The 20708-nt window shown below is 42.6% G+C and overlaps 1 protein-coding gene across 7 annotated transcripts in view; it reads left to right on the plus strand.

Annotated features, from left to right (window-relative positions):
• KIAA0930 (KIAA0930 ortholog) overlaps positions 1 to 20671 on the plus strand; it is a 145750-nt gene extending 125079 nt beyond the window's left edge. For 6 of the 7 annotated variants that reach the window (XM_038402176.2, XM_038402125.1, XM_038402134.2 and 3 more), the window contains 7 exons: positions 707 to 784; positions 1694 to 1795; positions 3295 to 3435; positions 5357 to 5551; positions 8182 to 8344; positions 13390 to 13545; positions 15447 to 20671. In XM_038402176.2, the coding sequence (XP_038258104.1) occupies positions 707 to 784; positions 1694 to 1795; positions 3295 to 3435; positions 5357 to 5551; positions 8182 to 8344; positions 13390 to 13545; positions 15447 to 15487 (876 nt within the window). In that variant the 3' untranslated portion in view covers positions 15488 to 20671. Of the gene's footprint in view, positions 1 to 706; positions 785 to 1693; positions 1796 to 3294; positions 3436 to 5356; positions 5552 to 6340; positions 6397 to 8181; positions 8345 to 13389; positions 13546 to 15446 lie in introns of those variants that run through there. The other variant, XR_006281753.1, reaches the window with a different exon arrangement.
• Positions 20672 to 20708: the final 37 nt, after the last annotated feature.

A 20708-nucleotide genomic window follows, 5' to 3' on the forward strand; every position in this document is an offset into this window, starting at 1 on the left:
AGAATGGGAGACTTTTCATTAATGGCACATGTACTGAGTTGTGTTCATTTTCCTTCTTTCTCCACCAAAAAGACTAATTCCAAAGCTGCTCCTCAGAGAGCAATTTTCATCCTTAATTTTTTATGTAGAGTACAATAGAACCATTTCACTGCAACTCAAAATTCTGAGATTATCATCACAGCTGGGAAATGTTTGTTGCAAGTTTTCTCAGATTACATGGCAGGGTACTTTAAGTCTGTGGATATTTCCTGGGTGTTGCCCTTTTTCATTAATGTTTCCATTGTTTCCATGCCTAGGGAGGCTATTTCATCCATTTCAACCTTAAACTAAATACTACATGTGGCACACCTACTCCTCCAGCTAACCCCTAACCTTACATCTGAATAGAGTGCTAGAGAGATTCCCACATCCAGAGTCGATTGTACCCCATAGCAAGGGTCTTTGCAGAGCTGTTAGATATTGGAGTAATGGTCAGAATAAGTGTGTCTTGGCTATGAATAAAACAGCAGTGGTTTCAGTGTGTTCAGTGAGCTGGGGCAGAAAGGACATTGGAATACAAAAATGGTTCTGGTTTTTCTTTGAAGCCAGACAGAAAGATGAAAACCATGAATGTAGAGTGTTTTCTGTTTTGTGCACTGACATTTAGCTCTGAATGTCTGTTTTTCCCATCCCCACCACCAACTGACACCTCTATCGTCTGTTTCAGCTGGACTATGTGGTCACCTGTGCTGTCTGTACTCGCTCAGATGGAGGGGATATTCACATTCACAAAAAGAAATCTCAGGTGAGAGGATCCTACTATTGTTGAGGCTTCAAGAACAAACATTTTGCACCCAAACTTCACCACCCCTAAGAACTGTATAAAAAACAGGGCAGCGAGTCTCAAGTTGTGGTCTATGAAGCTGCTTCACAAAGGAGATGCCTCCATCCATCTTCATGAAGTGACGTTTCCTGATAGTTACATCCCAGAGCAGAGCTCATTTAATTTCTCAGAATGGTTTTTTGAGGTTGGCTTAAAATCCAAAAAAACAACCCACTCCAGTGCCTGTCAGCATCTTTGTTTGTTGGGTGTCTCTCTTTTTGGTGTAAATCCAACTGTGATCAAATCTGAAGATTGCCCTAAAAGTATCAGGGTATCAAACCCAGAAGAGGACAGAACCAAAAGGCAGCTGGGAGAGATTGTAGCATTGGGGGCTGTAGGCAAGGAGAAGAGACTTGATCCTACCAAAAGGTCAAGTCTACACAGAGGCCAAAAATCAACAGCACAGATTAAAAAAGAAGGACAAGAAGCAATGGGCTTAAATTGCAGCAGTGGCGTTTTAGGTTGGACATTAGGAAAAACTTTGTCGGGGTAGTTCAGCACTGGAATAAATTGTCTAAGGAGGTTGTGGAATCTCCATCAATGGAGATTTTTAAGATCAAGGTAGACAAACACCTGTCAGGGATGGTCTAGATCGGGTCTGCAGCAGCATAGACATAAAGGTGGCATGGTGTGGGGTGGAGACGGGAGGGGCATAAACTGCTACAGACACAAAGAAGTTTGAGAACCACAGGCTTAAAGGAAGGTGAAATTCCCCTATAATATGCCCTTCGCCAGTTCTGCCATGTTTTACTATGGAATTGTTTTTAAATATTCATAATTGTACATACGTTGAAGAAATAAGGTAGATAACATCTTCAGAATTTCTTCCAGCAAGTATTTGCATCTCCAAGCAAACACCCAATGGACAGCAAAGGAGAGGAATCAAAGATCAGCTACCCTAACATATTCTTCATGATTGATAACTTTGAAGAGGTGAGTCTGTTGTTAGAGCGGAACATTTTCCTCATTTTTGTCTTGTAATCTCCCTTTCCTATTGTTTGTCCAACTTGATATATCCCCACCCATATATTCCTGCCTTGAGCCACAAGGCAACAGTTCACGTAATTAGTCTTCGTGGAGCCCCAGACCATGGTCCAGCCAGCTGGACAAAGCCATGATTTTTTTCCCAGAAACATTAATCTGATGTGACACGCATCAGGTGTACCCAGGGTTAGTGAGGCACCTCACCACCAACTGCCCTTTGTGTTGAGGCAGCTTTGTCTGTGCCTGCTGTGAACCAGCTCTCTGAATCCACCAGCCTCTGGCAACATGAGCACTACATTCCAGGCCTCCGCAGGCCTTGCTCCCTCTGTGCAGTGTAACGAAAGGCACACACCAATGCCTGAGCCCTCTCCTGGTGTTCCCTGGAGTGTCCAGCCCCTCATCCACTGAACGCTCACAGAATTACCAGGCCTGCTTTTCCCAAAGGAACAGTACACACCAGCTTGTAGAATTCAGCTCCAGACCAGCACTTTGCTTGGCACCACAGCACAGAGATATATTTACCATGAAAACAAAAATAAGTTTATTATCAAAGACTAGAGATTCAGGATATAGTGAGTAAGGATATTGGAAGCAAATGGAAAAATATGAAACAAATTCATAACATGCTTTCTCGTAACTAAACTTAGCTAACAGGTTATCCTCCTCTCCAAAGCAGTTTATCTCATCCAAAGTCCTCTTAGAATTTTCAGCTGAGGTTGGCTGAGACTCTGTTAGCATGTTTGCATTCATGAAATCTGTTTACTTCCTAGGTGCAGGATGAAGGGGTATCTTCTTTGCCTTCTAGAAATACCCCAGAGATCATTATTTTTGCTCGTAGACAGGATACCCACCTGGGCCTTGTTTTTTCCTGTATGCTCCTTTCCTGTTGAGCTTACAACTTTAATATTTGACTTCATATGTAAACAGGCAACCATAGTGTTTAACGGTACTTAATTTACTTACAACAGAGAGATGCACGTTTCTTACCTCCTGTCTCGAGGAAAACTGGTTTTTCATCTTTGTTGGTGGCTGATCCCTTGATACAGACTTTACAAACATATTTTCAGTATATAGACATAACTCCTTATATAGTATCTGTACATACATTTCACAACAATATTAATGACCAGTGTGACACCGGCTTTCATTTGAGACCTCACATGACATTCTGTGGTAAACTAGAACGTACACATGAAACTCATGAGTTTTTTGTAACTCCTCCATACCCCATTACCAGTTGGCATTAAGAGGTTCCTGGGTTGCACCTTAACACCCCAAACTTTCTGGGTATTGGAAACACAGATCTAGATCTGAATTTTCCAAGTGGCCTCTGTCTGTACAATGGGCTGAAGTCAACCCATGTATCCTGAACACACTTGAGCTATATCTAAAGTATCTAATCACTACAGTTTTTCCTTTGTGTTTTGTTTCCTTGGATGCAATGGCAGGTGTTCAGTGACATGACCGTGGGGGAAGGAGAGATGGTCTGCGTGGAGCTGGTGGCCAGTGACAAAAGCAACACCTTCCAAGGAGTAATCTTTCAGGGTTCCATCCGTTATGAAGCACTCAAGAAGGTCTATGACAACAGGGTAAGACATTTCCTACCCAGAGAACCTATTTTGCAGCAATAGTGGTAGTGAAATTTCCATGATGTTTTCTATACTATTGATGCTGCCAGCTTTTTGTCTTCTCAAGCTACTTATGCTGAGTACCTGATAGTCTTCATGGCTGTGAAAATTACCACAAAGGGCTGTACGAAAATCCACTAGATTTGGTTCACACAGCCGTGGTGAACTGAAGTAAGCAGACGAGTCAGGCAGGATTTGTAACTCCTGTTGTTTGCTTGGGATTTAAAATTGGTAGGAACCTAAGAAATCTAAGTGAACCTGGTGTGAATCCTAAGAAACTTGCTAGTTCTGTAATAAAATGAATGCTTTGCTATATCACTTTTTGTATGATCCTCTTCTTTTCAGAGAGGTCCTGGGTCCTATAGTTATCTTCTAAGAGCCAGGAAGACCCTCTTAGCTTTTTTACATCTGTTGGTTTTAACTTTCCACTGGTGTGTCTTGTTACATAGGTATCTCTCTCTCTCTCAGATGTATTCTGTATGTCCACGTGCTTTGAAAGGATTCCTGCAATTTTCTTAGCTACTGAAGTATTAATTTGCTATGGAAATGTGAATATTAACAGTAATGGCTTATAATTCACTTTAACTTGGTGTAGAATTCCAGAGAGTGAGAGCCTGCAATAGAACCTCCCACAGAGAGCAGCTCTGAAGGCAGCTCTGACAAACATGCTAAAAGTTTATCTTAACCAGGGGTGAAAGTAAAATTGAAAATTTATGGGTACGGGGTCAGTTCCAGCCCCCCCAAAAGGGGCATGGCCTCTGGCAGAAGGGGCGGGGCTGGGGGGGTCAGCGTCCCCCAGCCAGCCCTTCCAGGCTGTCTGGTCCACGCCGCCCGGGGCTCCAGCGGCGATTTAAAGCATTCCAGTTTGTTGTTATGTTAGCTGAAATAGACTAGTTAGATCTGTTAAGTTTCAGAGTAGCAGCCGTGTTAGTCTGTATCCGCAAAAAGAAAAGGAATACTTGTGTTAGTCTCTAAGGTGCCACAAGTCTTCCTATAGATCTGTTAAGTACTCAAAGTTGCAGACTGGAGGGGACTCTAAATCTGAACCGTGGATCCATTGTCATTTTTTGCTACTACTTGAGGGAAAGGAAGAAAAAATGACTGTATTTTTGAAAGCTGTTTGGTTTCATTTCGCCATATTAATCCCTGGTATAACTCATGCGGCTCATTTTTCACCAGGAATAAATTTGACCCACTATCTTTCAATGCTGAGATTTTGAAACACACAACTTTGGGAATAAATTCCCATTTATTCCGACAGGCTGATCCTTGACCATTTTGGGACCCATCACTTTTTTTACACCTGTTTTCTCTGCTAACTGGGAATTGATCCATGATGTCTGGTATGTTTGTTTAAAAACTATCAGGTTAACCTTTGTGACAGATTATTTTGTTGAGGTTAGTTGTGTATTTGGACTAGTCGGCTCTTTATTCTTGCTAGGCAGTGTTGCCTAGTGGATAGGACACTGGACTGGGAGTCAGAAGACCTGGATTCTATTCCCAGATTTGTCACTGATCAACTGTGAGGGAATTGCCTGAGCTCAGTTGCCTCAGTTTTCCTATCTGTAAACTGGGGATATCATCCTCCTTTGTAAACCACTTTGAGAACTACAGATGAAAAATGCTATATAAGAGCTAAGTGTTGTTCATTATCTGCTTCTATTTATTATTTTGATTTTAGACCAACATTTTCAGAGTGCACCCAATCCCTGATTTGAAATGCAAGCCTTAATGTTTTACATTGGTGTTATTGTGTGATGCTTAGGTGCCTACTCACAGGCATCTGTACAAATGTTCTATAGAATTATAGTGTAGAGCAAATGTATACTCTAATGTTTAGCAATTCATGTTACATGCTTCTTTCCTTTTCTGTGCATTGAAGGTGAGCGTTGCAGCTAAGATGGCTCAAAGGATGTCCTTTGGCTTTTATAAGTACAGCAACATGGAGTTTGTACGGATGAAGGGGCCCCAAGGTAAAGGACATGCAGAGATGGCAGTGAGTCGAGTTTCAACCGGTGACACTTCTCCATATGGAACCGAGGAAGATTCAAATCCAGGATCCCCTGTGCATGAGAGAGTAGGTAGTATATGGAAATGCTGGATGGATGAATAAACATTAATGCACCTTGCTTCAGAAACCAATATGTGGGCCAAGGCTGTGATTAGTCACCTGTAGACTCTGAAGTTTGCTTCTGCAAGTTGTGTACAGCCAGTAAGTTGGTTGCTTTCTGTGCCCGTTGCTCTTGACCAGATAGGGGATATAGAAAGTTATCAGACTACTCAACAGTTTTGGAGGGATATTTTAATGAAGCAATAGTCAGGGTGGTGCAAGTCAAAACTGAGGCCCTGTCTCCTTTGTGCAAAATCAAAAGATCCCTCTGCAATTTCCATAAGAGATGGGGTCCCTTCCGAAAGGTGCTGTAGTAATGTAAAGTATTTTGTGCATTACTACTAAATCTAATAGGACACAGCACAATGAGGAGGCGCTTCCAGGGAATTTTGCCACAAATGTGACTTCTAGTCTGGGACCTGTATATTATTAAGGCAAAGACTAGGGCCCCAGAGCAAAGCACTTAAGTACATGCTTAACTTTTAAGCATGAGACTAGTTCAATTGACTTCAGTGGGACATCACCTGGAGCAAGACACTATTCCGTGGAAGAAGAGAGATCGCAATCTGGCCATAATTCAGTTCTAAGCACAGTTTCAGGTAAGCTGTTTTGCCTGGCTAGTAGGGATGTTGCCATACTGTGTTAGAACCTACCTTTAAGAGCCATGTCCTAGCCTAGGCAGTTACCGGTGTATTCTCCTATACGCCACCAAAAGAGCCCCAGGAAACAATGACTGCAACCCACTTTATTCTATAGGTCTCGGCAGTAGATTCTGCCTCTCCTTCCTCAAAGTCCCTGTTTCATAGATTAAGGTGAGAAGGGACACTTGTGCTCATCTGACCACCTGCATGAAACAAGCAATCTCGTTTAGTCAAGGAGAGCTGAACAGAACTTCTTCAAAGCTCATCCATGCTACCCCTTTGCTCAGCCACTGCAGTGTGAAAAGACCTTCCTGTGTCCGTGGCTTCCCAAAGGGCCAAGAAGAATGGCCACCACAGTGCTCTCCATGCTTTGCTGGCCTGCGGAGCAAAAGATCAAGCTCCTTAACCAAGCCTGGTGTCTCATATCCTAGAGTAGAGTTAGTTTCCCTGAGTTGCAACTTTGACAAGTCAGGCCTGGAGGGAGTTCCTGGTCTCTTCATGTCTCAAGACTTCCAATGTTCTTACTTGATGGTTGCTTGTGTCTTAACATTGCCCTGCTGGTAATGGTTTTAATTATGCATAGTTTACTATTGTTTTTCCATGTATGTGTTGTATCTAGTGTGTAATAAAGAAAATGATAAGAAAAGAATAAAGAAAATGCTTTTTCTAAGGCAGCCAGAAAATAGAGACTAAATACAAAAACAGGAGGATCAGATGGGTGTAAAAAAGCTTTTTGAATTTTTCATATTACTGACAGAAAAATGATGTGGAGGGATTCCTCAGTGCAACACCAACCTGGCAGACATTGCTGTCATCCTCAATTGTGTGTCACATAGCTCTTTATACATAGGGACAGATATGAGCAATGTAAGACTGCATCCTACAAGCTGCAGCAAAATTGTTAAATTAACCGTGTAGAGAAGAAAAGATGAGATGGGGATTTCTAGGGCAGCAAAGTAGTTTATCCATTTTTTCACTTGAAAGGAAACCATTGAAGTAATACTAGCAGCAGCACTCCACCAAGACAGTGAAAGCGTTCCTGAACTGGTCAGTCCTAGTCCTGGTTTGGCCCAAGAGAGACTGTCTTTCCAATGAAGAATCTCTCTACTTTTCCATCCTCTAGCTTTGCTCCACTCTAGGCAGCTGTCTCCATGCAATTATCATCACTTAGCCTAACTAAATCATTACTAGTCCTTTCCGCACATTTTCTTATCTGCCATAATGATGTACTGACTTCATTTTCACATCAGCATCCTGGCCTCAGTAATTGCTTCCTGACCCCGCCTCACTGAGACAGAATGTCCTTTCTAAAAGATTCTATGTCATCCTAAAGGCAAGAAAAGTCAACCTGATTTCCAAGGCAAGGTGCATGTGCCATTCAAATGCCAATCCATAACTTTTAATAGTTGTTCATGCTTGTTTTCTTATCCGTTTTGCCTAACATTTTAATGTTCAGGTTGATCTATTTTTATTGTTACCCAAATCAGTTTATAAATCTTTTTTTCTCTAGTTTTGTTTCCTGTGAATGAGGTGCTTGATAGACAGCCCTGAAGAATGAAGCCCCTCTTTACTCACAGCACAAATAGCAACGGTGCCAGACACTCTGCCTCCACCTTGACACACACTTCTATGGGTGCAGGGTTGTCCAATCACCATGGTTCATTTGCTTCTTGAGCACTGTGCTGAAACAACCAGGGAGAGTGCCAGCTGTGGTAGTGATTTTTGCAACATGCACACTTGTCCTCTGCTAACCTTACTGAGACAACCAAATAAAAACAGAGTTCAAACAGGAATTAATTCAGGGAAGTTCCAGGCCTGTGTTATACAGGAGGTCAGACTAAATAGATCTCAGTGGTCTCTTCTGGCCTTAGACTTTATGAACTCATTACATAGAAGCAGAAGTCATCAAATAAAACTCTGCCTCCAAAAATTCTTCTGTTCCTATTTCCCTTTCAGGTCACTTCCTTCAGCACGCCACCAACCCCAGAGCGCAACAATCGGCCATCCTTTTTCTCCCCATCCCTCAAGAGGAAAGTGCCCCGAAATCGGATCGCTGAGATGAAAAAATCCCACTCGGCAAATGATAGCGAGGAATTCTTTCGAGATGATGATGATGGAGGTGAGGGAGATTACATCAGAAAATCCAAGTGGCCTGGTGTAGGATACAGAGCTCGGGAAAGGGATAAAAGTGGAGATTTTTCAAGGGGCCCTAAGCAAGATACGCACCCAATTCCATTGAAAGTGAAATACACAAGCACTGATTTTCATTGGGCACCTAACCCCTTCAGAAAACTTTTGAAAGTCTGAACCTGACTATTTTTACCTGTTTCCAATAATACTCTTCTTTATCTGGGGGAAAATTGTGCGAAGAGAATCCTTCATTTCAGATGCACTTTCCAAGGCAATAATGTACAATAAACTAATTGGCAAGTCATCCGAATACCTTATGTTATAAAGGCCTGACCCAAAGCAGATTGAAGCCAATGGAAAGGCTCCCATAGACTTACAGGAGATTTGGATCCGGTCCTAAGTACACAGTTAAAAAGTCTGATACTACTAATGAATTGCATTTATGCATGTAATGATTTAACACTTCATGCAGATCTTAGCATATTTTCTCTCTCCACTTCCAATTAAATTAGACTTGGTTATTTAATAGGAAAAACCAACAAGGTTAATATTGAGCCCCATTCAGAAGACTGTAATTGAATACAATCACATTATTTTCCATCTCATAATTTTGTAATATAAAAACTCAGTGATGAGAAAGTCAGAACTGTCTTTCATATTCAAAAATGTATTCGGAAGGAATGCCAACAAAAGTAGGCCCCTATTGATATGATAATATGTAAATACAAAGGTGGTATTTTCTATATCACAAAATGGTAATAGAAATGATCAGTCGCTGCTCTTTTATATCAGTCAAATGTCAATTAATTTTGACCAGATTATCCAACTAGAAACCATGCAAAATTAATTCTCAATTAATGTAGTGGTAAATACATACATTTCTAGATCAGAGTTTCAAATAAAAAAGCAAACTTAAGTAACAACATTCTATTCAAATTCTGTGAGATAAAATCAAGGTGCTGATCTTCATCTAAATTCTTGAAATGTTCATCCACAGACATCACTCTCCTCCCCTTTCCCTTAATTTCACCACTTCACCATAGCCATAGAAGATGTACTTAGCATACGTGACTAGACAAAGTTTAGCACAAGAGCCGAGGCCTGACTCCTGTACTCTGTAGTGTGTGGGGGAAACTGCTGTGACTACACAGAGCCCCACTGACTTTGCTGTGTTCTTGCTGCATGCAACACACTGTGGGATAAGGGCCTATGGGACTTATCCTGCTGAACTTGCTGTTAGTTATGCTTACTGTGATAGCCAGGGCTGGCTCTAGGCACCAGCAAAGCAAGCACGTGCTTGGGGTGGCACATTTCCAGGGGCAGCATTCCGGCGCCGGCAATCATAGGCTCCGACTCCATGGGTGCTCTGGGGCTGGAGCACCCACGGGGAAAAATTGGTGGGTGCTCTGCACTCACCGGCAGCTCCCTGCCCCAGCTCACCTCCGCTCCACCTCCACTTGCTCCCCTGAGCGCGCCACCGCCGCTTCGCTTCTCCCTCCCTCCCTGGCTTGCTGTGAAACAACTGTTTCGCGCGGCAAGCCTGGAAGGGAGGAGGGAGAAGCGGAGCAGCGGCGCTCTCTGGGGAGGAGGCGGCAGTGGAGTGGAGGTGAGCTGGGGTTGGGGAGCGGTTCTTCTGCCCCCCCCAAGAGTTACTTCCTGCGGCCCTCCCTGCGCCCCGCCCTAGCTCACCTCCGCTCCACCTGCTCACTTGAGCGCGCCACTGCTCCACTTCTCCCCCCTCCCTCCCAGGCTTGCCGCGCAAAACAGCTGTTTCGTGAGGCAAGCCTGGGAGGGAGGGATAGGAGGGGATATACAGCATGCCTGGGGGAGGAGGTGGGGCCGGGGATTTGGGGAAGGGGTTGGAATGGGGCGGGGAAGGGGCGGAGTTGGGGCAGGGGGCGCAGAAATACAAGGGAGGGCAGCCAAAAAATGTTTTGTTTGGGGCAGCAAAAAACCTAGAGATAACCCTGGTGATATCAGTGGGACTAGACTCATAGACTTTAAGGCCAAATCATGATCATCTACTGTGATCTCCTGCATATTGCAGGCCACAGACCTTCACCCACCTAATCCTGCAATAGGCTAATAGCTACTGTCTGAGTTACTGAGGTCCTCAAAACTTGATTTAAAGACTTCCAGTTACAGAAAATCCACTATTTACTCTAGTTCAAACCCACTCTAGATCCATGCTGCTGAACAAGGCAAAAACCCCCCAGTGTCTCTGCCATTCTGACCTGAGAAAAAATTCCTTCCTGACACTAAATATGGTGATCAGTTTGACCCTGAATATGTGGGCGAGACCCACCAACCAGACACCTGGGAAAGAATTCTTTCCAGTAATTCAGAGTAATTCCCCATCTAGTGTCCCATCTCTGGCCATTGGAGATATTTGCTCTCCTGATCTAAAAAGGACACAAATATTACAAGAGTAGTTCAGGTTACAGCATTAGAACAGATAGAATTACTGGAATTTTGTTGGGAATCCAGACATATTTTAACATGTTGTAATAAGGGATTAAATTTACACATAGATAGATAAAGAATTTAAAAATAGATAAGTAATGTACATTAATTTGGTTTGTGGACTTCAGAAACCCAAGAATCCTACCGTTATTTGCTTGGAAAGTTGTTGAACTTCAGGGGCACAGTACAGAACTTACAAACCAGGGGGAAGGAGGACTAAGCCACCTTGGAGCCCTTGGTCTTGGGCTGCCCTGGGAGAATGAAGAAACCCTTGGTATTACTTAAAGATCATTGGGGGCTTGTCTAAGTTGTGGCAGCCTCTCTGCATTGCCCTCTGCATAGCCTGGAATGTGTTCAGTACTGCATGCTGCCAATGGCAGGATTTGCCACTATGCCAGGATTTGCAAGGGGATCCTTGCAAGACAGCCTTTTGGCTTTCTTCCACCATGCATGTGCCTGGGGAATCCTGCCCCAGACAGAGCTTTTAGGGCCCAGTTATGGTGCTGTGGCCTTTTTACCAGATGTAAAGGGACCAGAGCAGGGGTGAGGCTCTGATCTCAGGATTCTGAAAGATTGATGAGCAATCTTCTAACAAACTCTACTTTTTCCACTGGCTGAGTTTGCAAATGGGGCATATTTCCTTCTGCTCGTCTTAGAGACACTTCTGCTATCTCTACTTTTTTTTTTCCTGGAGATTTTATTCAATAGGAATTTAATCAATTAGATGTGGGGTAAAGTTTTCAGTAGCGCCCAAGTCATTTTTGAAAATGAGTTAGGCACCTAAGTCACTTACATGCTTTTGAAAACTTTGTCCAAAGTCAAATTGAATTGAATTGGTCACGTACTAACTAAATTGATAATACTCTTTTGACCCTATCATGCTAGATCTATGTATATTTGGGTTTTCTAAGGCATCTCCTGGAATGGTATCTAAGTGGGAGGGAAAAATAGATTTATGGACTGAACACTTCTAGGTCTCTGACAATGAAGAGAAAAGATGAGATTGTCTTCTCACATCCTTTGTTCTAGGTGTTGCTGGAATGGTCACTGCTACACATTTCTCTACTGTTTAAGGCCTTTTGGTTCTAATCTAGCTTTGGGTTTTGAGCAGAGCTTTCCAGAGCTGGGATTTCAGATCCCAAGTTTTTGTTCAGCCCGATCTCTACTTTTAATCACTGTTGTTCCTTATTAAGTCCCTGTTGTTACTTTGAGAGCCTATTTTTGGAACTGTAGATTGATAATGTAAAGAAAGCCATATGGCATGGGATCCCAAGCTGTGGTCCATGAAACGCTTGATGGAGGGGTGAACTGAACTGGCTCATCACATGATGCTGCCTCTCCTGGCTTCCAAGTGTAGATCTTAATTGAGAGCTAAAAATACCTTAATTTCCTAATATTACTTTTCCTCATAAGCAATTTCTGTACAGGGATATTTTGTGATCAAGAACGTCTCTGTATCCAACCAACATGTTAGAAAAGCCCAAGTTCCACACTGGTGGTGGACCACTAGAACAGGGATGGGCAAACTTTTTGGCCTGAGGGCCACATCAGGGTTCCAAAACTGTAGGGAGGGCCAGGTAGGGAAGGCTGTGCCTCCCCAAGCAGCCTGGCCCCCGCCCCCTATTCTCCCCCTCCCACTTCCCACCCCCTGACTGCCCCCCTCAGAACCCCCAACCCATCCAACACCCCCTGCTCCTTGTCCCCGACCGCCCCCTCTGGGGACCCCACACCCCTAACCGCCTTCCCAGGACTCCACCCCCTATCCAAGCCCCCCCTGTCCCCTGACTGCCCTGACCCCTATCCATACCCCTGCCTCCTGATGGTCCCACTGGGACTCCCACACCTATCCAACCCCGCCCCGTTCCCCGTCCCCTGCATGCTTCCCCCCCCCCGCCTTTGCCCCATCCAACCTCCCCCTGTCCCCTGACTGCCCCCCCCAGGACTCCCTGCCTTTATCCAAACCCCTCCCCAGCCCATTACCATGCCACTCAGAGTACCAGGACTGGCAGCCGCGTCGCCCGACTGGAGCCAGCCACACTGCCGCACTGTCTAGAGCACCGGAGCAGACCAGCGGCTCTTGCAGCCGTGCTGGCCGGCAGGAGCTCACAGCCCCACCTCCCAGAGCACTGGCAGCACGATGAGCTGAGGCTGAGGAGGAGAGGTGACATCGGAAAGGGGCCAGCGGCTAGCCTCCCCGACCGGGAGCTCAAGGGCCGGGCAGGAGGGTCCAGCAGGTTGGATGTGGCCCGTGGGTCATAGTTTGCCCACCTCTGCACTAGAGGATAACCGCTTGCTACTCTCACCAGCTAATGGAGTCACTCTGTTAATTCAAGTGGTAATGGTGTATTCTGTGCAAGAGCCTGTATTCAACTGCTACTAACGACCTCTGCCTGATGAAAGTGTATCAATGCCCTGCAGGGAATTCAGCTCTAGATAATAATTTACAACCCCACCACTACCATCCTATTTGTGATGGGTTCTTTTCAAGATGAAACTGATATCTGAACGTGCCAGGGACTGGCTGGCTATAAAGCACAATTACTTTAAGGTTATTTTCTTCTACCTTGACAGATCTTCACAATGCTTCGAATCTAAGGTCACGGTCCTTATCTGGAACAGGACGGTCTCTGGTTGGCTCATGGCTGAAGTTAAACAGAACAGATGAAAACTTTCTACTCTATGCACATTTAACCTATGTCACTTTGCCACTGCATCGAATTTTAACAGGTGAAACCTTTCAGATCTTCCCATAAATACCAAAAATGGTCTAGTCCCCAGGTGACACACACCTGTGAGTTAGATAGTTTTTTTTGTTTTTTCCCTATATTCACATCAATTGAATACTGCCCAGTTAATTGACCTATGTCACAGCCATGACATAGGCTTTCAATAGTGGGGTTAGACACCCTTTATATATTTTGCTTTTGACAATCTATGTAGAATGCCTAAACATTCCCCTCCCATTGCACTATTTTCAAGGGTTTTTTTAATAGGGCCATGTAAGTTGATATCCAAGGTGATATATGTACACCAGTGTACAGATTTATATTCAGCTAACTCCAATCTGTCTAAAGACAGTTATTGATGATGGGCTGAGGGAAACAACTGGAGGGCCCTGTACTAGCACTATCAATTGAGGGAGCATACGAACCTTTCTATGATAAGGCTGTCAATCTAGAGTTCCTGTCGGATCCTGGGCCGCTTTTGGATGCGGAGAAAGCAGCAGTGATCACAAGTTCTTGTTTATGTCGGTCTGGAGACTGGCACTTCTCTTGATGCTTGATGCAAACCTAACCATGCCCCTTTCAGCTCCAGATTGGAGCATTGTAATGCCCTGTCCATGAAGGTACCCTTTCAGACCACTTAGCAAGTTCAGACAGTGAATATTTAGTTGCCCATTTACATAACGTTTCATGCTATAATACAACTGTGCTACATTGGCTCAAAGATATTTTTTGGGTGCAATCTAAGGAGCTGGTTTTGATCTGGGAAGGTATTTGTTACTTGACCTCTTGTATCTTAGAATCCATCTCTCTCTTCATGCTCCAGTCCAGAAGTTGAGATCACCTGAGACGTGTGAGCTGATAGGTACTAGATTGGTTTGTCTGTGTGCAGAGCTTTCACCTAATGAAATCACTTCTTGCAGTTCCAGTAAAACCCCAAATTTATTGCAATTCAAGGAACGTTATAAACATTATCTATTTGTCAGGGTCTTCTTGTGAGGTGGCTTGAAGAGGGGGTGGACTTGTGAAAATCTTGAGTCCGTACTAATGCCTGATTTTTGCAACTTTATGCGAACGTACTTGATCTGCCTCCTAATTATGAAATATAAATCAACCCTCTTTTATACCAAATAATAATCTTTACTCTTTTTGTGTTGCCTAATAAAGGAGAGACTGGCAGCCCAATTGCTAAAATATCTCAAGTGCCCATTTAGGCACCTAAATACAGATTTAAGTGTCTACCTTTCCATGCCCATGTTGAAAATGAGGCCTGACTCTCAAAAGCGCTCTTCCAAATCAATGTTTTGCTGGACTAGAACACAGCAAAAATGCTCCAAAACCCCTTAGGTTTTGTGTTGTCTGTAACCAAGGCCAGCAGATGAAATCCTATCCATGTTTGTGTCTGTTTCTGAGGCTTCAAGAAAACCAGATGCTCCCTTGGTGTGTGAGAACAGAATTTGGGTGCATTTCTCAGTGGCAGCAAAAGCTTGTCTTGCTACAGTAATTACTGAGTAATGGGGCTCCACCAGTTCCCGTGGAAGACTATTCCACTGTCTAACAATGTTACCTGAAAGGATCCCCATACAACTGCACCTTTCCTGTCAAAGGACTCCATATCACTATAAAAACTCGACATTGGATCAGTTGTCCTTTCTCTCTGAGCCCATAGCTCTTGTTTACTACCACACTGTTAGTATGCTAGAACAAGAAATTAACATGTATTTGGTGGTATATGATGTGACAGTTCTGCTTTTTAATCCCCTTCTGAATTAGTGTGAAAACAATTTGACTAACATGCAATCCATGATTAGATCACTGGTTCCTCTTACTTGCTGTTTAACAATTACAAACTTTTGCCAGATATTCTCAATATGGACTGTAAATTGTCTTCCCTTGTCTGTTTAGATATTCTGGAAGTGCGGCAGAAACCAATTCTGATGACGTAGCAGAGCGCTGGGCACTGCCTTGGAATTTTGCTGCCAAGTGCCTATCCATGATGGTTTTCTGTGATAACGCTACCATCTAGTGTCAGGAACATAAACCTACACAGAAAAAAAGGAAGTCTAAGAATACCAGCCAATCAAAGTGCCTCTCTCTTCCTTCCTCTGCTGTCATACACCGTCTGCACACAGTAGTAATACATCTCTTTATAGTGTTCTGACTAGAGGACTTTCAAAAACAAAACCAGAAGGGGCTGTGTTTAAAAACAAAATCAATGCTTTATGAACAATTTGTTACCGTGTTTACTTTATAACTGAGAAACCAACATGTACAGAATGTGTTGAACTTTATATTAGTTGAGAGAAACAACTTTAGGATTTCATAATGATGTACCAATGAACTTTGTTCATAGACTCTTGTCCATGCCCTCTGTGTTATAATGGCTTTGTGTGCATGTGTTTTGGGATGCAAGGGACAATGGAATATTTTACTAGTCAGGAGGGGTAAGGAAAGAGATGCAACAAAGATGTGTTGCCATTGTGGTATGTGCAGTTGGTCAGGATGGAGCTGAAATGATGCTTTCAATGTTCTATTTCTGTTGGTGTGTCGTTCCTGAATTCCTAAAACAGCTTTATTCCGTGATGACTGTTTCCCCATTTACCAAAGAACAGTGAAGACTTCAAGCTCTAGAATTGTCTGAGGGAAAGAGCCAACATAAGAAGGGAAGAAAATGCTGCTCTAGAAAATCTGTAGTCCAGTTCCAGTACTGCTGCTGCTATGATATGTAGTGGTAAACCCAAGTCTTAATGTATAGAGAAATGGGAGAGCATAACTAGACTCCAGTACCAAACACGTTCAGATTATTATTATCCTTCTGCACTCGCAGGACTGCAGTGTAATGAGTTCTCCTCCTGGAAGCTTTTGACTGACTCAGCAATTTCCCTGGATTCTGTGTTTGTTAGTTTCTGTGACGATTCACTGTACTGGGGCACAAAGGGTTTTCTTTAAAGACAAGCTTAAGTATAGTTGCTTCTCTGAAAAGTAACTTGTAGTTGTGTGCTGTGTTTAGCAGTAATGCATGTTTTTCTAAATAGCAGCCCTGTAAACCTCTCTGGGAATCTGAATGTTCAATTGATAAATATTCTTCAACCAGCATTCAGTTAACAATTCTGATGGGGGCGCCAGAATATAGCATAGTTCCCTTTCTTAGCACTGCAGAGCCAATGCAGTAACCAGCAGACCCTAAAATACACACAGGAAAGAGATCAGTTGAGAGAGCAGATGCTCCTTAGTTACTCTTCAGGGCTTGTCTACATTTATAAACAAGCCCTCAGAATATAATGACCCTATGCTCCATGCTGGCACTGCTGTTACCAACATGGCATGTGCTTAAAGCCTAAATCTTTGGTTTTCCCCTTGACCTTTTCCCAAACTGCTTTGTTGTTGTTCTCTCAGTAGCATCAGGCGACTTTCAAGTAAAGCTTTCAGCTTCATTTCTGCCCAGAATCCATGGAAACAGTTCCACTGCAGCTTAAAGGTAGACTGTATCTTTATAGATCACCCAGCATGATGGCTCCATCTGGTAAGAAGTACTTGTCAGACTGTTTATAGTTACACTTTAAACCTAAATTAGAATATGCATTATTGGAGCCTAAGGCTGGAAGAAGTCAACTTAATGCAAAGTGATGGTATTTCTAACACTGGCAATGTGAACACAGTACAAGAGACTGTAGGCCAATTTCCCATTCACTTTAGGCAAATCTTTCAGCTTTAAGTAACTCATTAACTATAAAGTTATTTTGTTAGTGCTAACCAAAATTACTGCAGGTGAGAGACTGTCTTAAACATTGTTCCTCCAGTGCCTGTATCAAGAATTAAATCACTTTCGGCAAGAGAGCAACCTCCAGCCTTTGTCTTGAGCCTCTTAAAATGCCTTTATTCTTCACTTTTGTACTGCTGGGCTAAGCAAATCAATGCAGTTTTCCTTTAACTGTTCATTGCAGTGGGGAGGGAGAAGAGAGATAACGTTTGTACTTCTAGAGGCAATTGGAACATTTGAACCAAATACTCTTAGGTTAGTAAATATTATGAATAGGAAAATTTACCCATTTGGAAATGTGACTTAGGTGTCGGAGTACTGTTCTGTCTCCAGCCATGTTCCCCCCTCCCGCCCCCAGGCTGACATCAATATGGTAGGATTAAATAGTCTAAATTCTCATGGGCTGGAGACCCGAACAGTTCATGCTGTGTATATTTTCAGGATAAATGGCAAACATGGCATGATACTAAACTAATCAGGAAAGTATGGACAGTTCTAGGATCAAGGAGTACAAATTCCATAGCCTTATGCAAGACATACTGTCTTGCTGTATTGTATCTGGACTGGAGTTTTGCTAATGTCTAGTTTTTAAAGGGCTAAGAAAGTCAGCCAGTCATTTTGGTATATTTTATACTGTGTTAACAGATCTGCCACAGCCACTCTGAATGAAGAGTCACCTTTTTGACTTGCTGAAATGGACTGTAAATGCACCAGCTTGGACAGCCACAAGAAATACAAATCCATGTGTACTGAATGTCGTTAGTGCTCTGAGGAAATAGCTAGATGTGCCAGACTCTAAAATAGCCCTTCTAAAAATCTGAAGTAGAACTCTCTGTACAGCTCTAGTCAGTTGTCTTCTGTCAAGTGAAAAGTTTAAATATTTTTAATGAAACCTAATACTCCATCATAGGAGGATTTGGGTTTTTTTTTTTTATTAAACTATTAGAATCAAAACCTACAGTCCTTGCAGACAGGAGTCCCAGTGACGTTAGCAGGAGGTTGGCCTAAGTGAGGCTGGCATATTATTTGAACCTTGAGTCTCTTAGAATGCCCTTAATCTTCACTTTCATACTGAAAAGAACCTTTAGCATATTGTTGCACTACACTACATAAGAGAATGTGAGGTGGGAGCCGCGGATCTTTTTATTTGGAATTTTTCCATCCTGTAACTCAAAAGCATTAAATCAATGGAGCTGAGGCACCACCAGAATTTAAAAACTATCAAGGAATGGACTGAATGTTGAGCTCCATAAGTATACCATATAGACTACAAATAAGAGTAAACAGGGTTTCGTTTGCCCAGTTACTGTTTTGACTATTGAAGCAGCAGCAATTTTAATGATATGTACTGAAGCTTGACAACTAGAATGGAAGCTCTTTTAGTATGAGAAAGCACTGTGGTTAACATGAGCCTGGAAAGCTTTGCTGCTCAGGTCAATCAGTTAATCAATTGGTTATTCTTGTTTGGTCTGATAGCATTTTCCATTGTGCTGCACAACCACCACTTCCGGAAAGCTGAAATTTGCCATATTCATCATCCTCAGGATAAATATATAGACAGATGTCAAATACAAGAGTAAGAAATCTGTTTAGGTTGCAAAACTTAACAAGAGCTTATTACACCTTGAAATGGTAACATTAAAGACATTCTCCGTGATCAATTATATTGTATTAGCAGGGCGGCGCTGTGCCTTAAAGACCACAGTGTATGTAAAATTCCATTCAAAGTCTTTGCAATTCCCTCCAGCCACCACAGGATGTCTTCCAAGCCTGTCCAACCTCTTGCATATGTCACATCGTTGATAGAGGACATTGTTAGAAATGTATAAGCTTGAGCAGTCTTGGTTCATCTAAACTTTGAGTATGGATTCACACTCATTCTCATTGGATTCACTCAACCTTGAAGCAAAGCTTGACTGAGTCAAAGCCACATGAACCAACCTGGGTTTGCATAGTCCTTGTTCAGAACCATAAGCCAGGTCACCTTGCTCACCAGGGCAAACCTGGCTTTGAAACAAAAGTAGGGGAGCCTCAAGTTTGCATAGGTTGAAATCTGATGTGACCTGAATCATGCTGTTCTCCACAGTCCTCCATTTGCAGAAAGGATGCGATGGGCTTTTCTAAAAAGAGGGATAAATTTAGTTTGACTTCCAAGGGGAGATAACACATTAAATTTCCAAAATATCTTCTTGTACCAGCATTCAGTTCTGAAACTTCTAAGGCCACAACTGGATCCATGTAGCTACAGCCTTATGTCGACACATGCAAGTGCTTGTAAATCCCCTTTGACATTCCTTTCAGCCAGTCATTGTAATATTTTGCTTTCCAGCTGAGTTTGTTTTGTCATCTACTTTTTCAAGTCTAAAATCTTCCTGATAAAAATTGATGTAGGATAAACTTTCCAAAGTCCCAGCAACAGTCAATGGAACTTTAAAGTTCTTAAACGCATGAAACAAAGGTACTTGTGAGAATTCTACTAGTGCTAAAGAGACAGCCATCAGAAATGGCGAGTTTAACTGTACTTGGCAGAGCTGGCTATTTCCTATGGACACACCTTATATGCATTAGCAAATGGTCCTCATAGCCTCCACAGGGTTGTGACTCAAAAGCATTGGGAATTGGGTTCTCTGCAATCACAGCCCAGAGTTATCTGGGGCTGCCCCACTTTGTAGTATTAAATGTGACTGAACCAGATTGTGTAGAAATCGTGTGTGTTGAAAATAAATAGAATAGAACCCATGTAGAGAAATGGCTAAATGAATAAGTTGCCTGTACACCAAACTTTAAATGAAAAAACCAGTATTTTACAATCAGAATGTAACTGTACAAGATAATATAAGACAGCAAGCAGGTTACAATATTCAACATTCTCTATGTACATATATAAATATATTCTCAGACTAATTTTAACCAACTAACACTTTGTTGCATGGTTTTTTGCCTCATTGATCATCAGCATTGAGTGACAGATGATCAACTGAAAATCATGCTGGCACTGTAGCTGAGCCCCTCGAACAAAGAGCGGTGAGAACACCTTTGTGCACCAAAAATAAGACTAATGTTATTTATTGCAACATGAAGAAAATGTTGAATCCTTCAGCCAAGAAACAAAGACCTCTTAAATGACCATATGTTTTGTTAATAGTATTTTCTTTGTATTGTATCCTATGATGTTTGAGAGTAGTATGAGTCTATATTTCCAGAACATTACGAGTCTTTATATTAAGCAGCAAGTTAGAAATTGGTTGGGATAATAATGTGAAACATGTACCAAGGTCCACCAAATGGGCAATTATCTGAAGATGAGTATCCCATTTACTGTTCACTTTCATTTGACCTGTAGTAAAAAAGATTCATCTTATGTGACTAACACTGGCTCCTTGTGTGATCACTTTAGTATTTAGGGA

This window comes from Dermochelys coriacea, chromosome 1 (assembly GCF_009764565.3).
Source record: "Dermochelys coriacea isolate rDerCor1 chromosome 1, rDerCor1.pri.v4, whole genome shotgun sequence".
Lineage (NCBI taxonomy): Eukaryota > Metazoa > Chordata > Testudines > Dermochelyidae > Dermochelys > Dermochelys coriacea.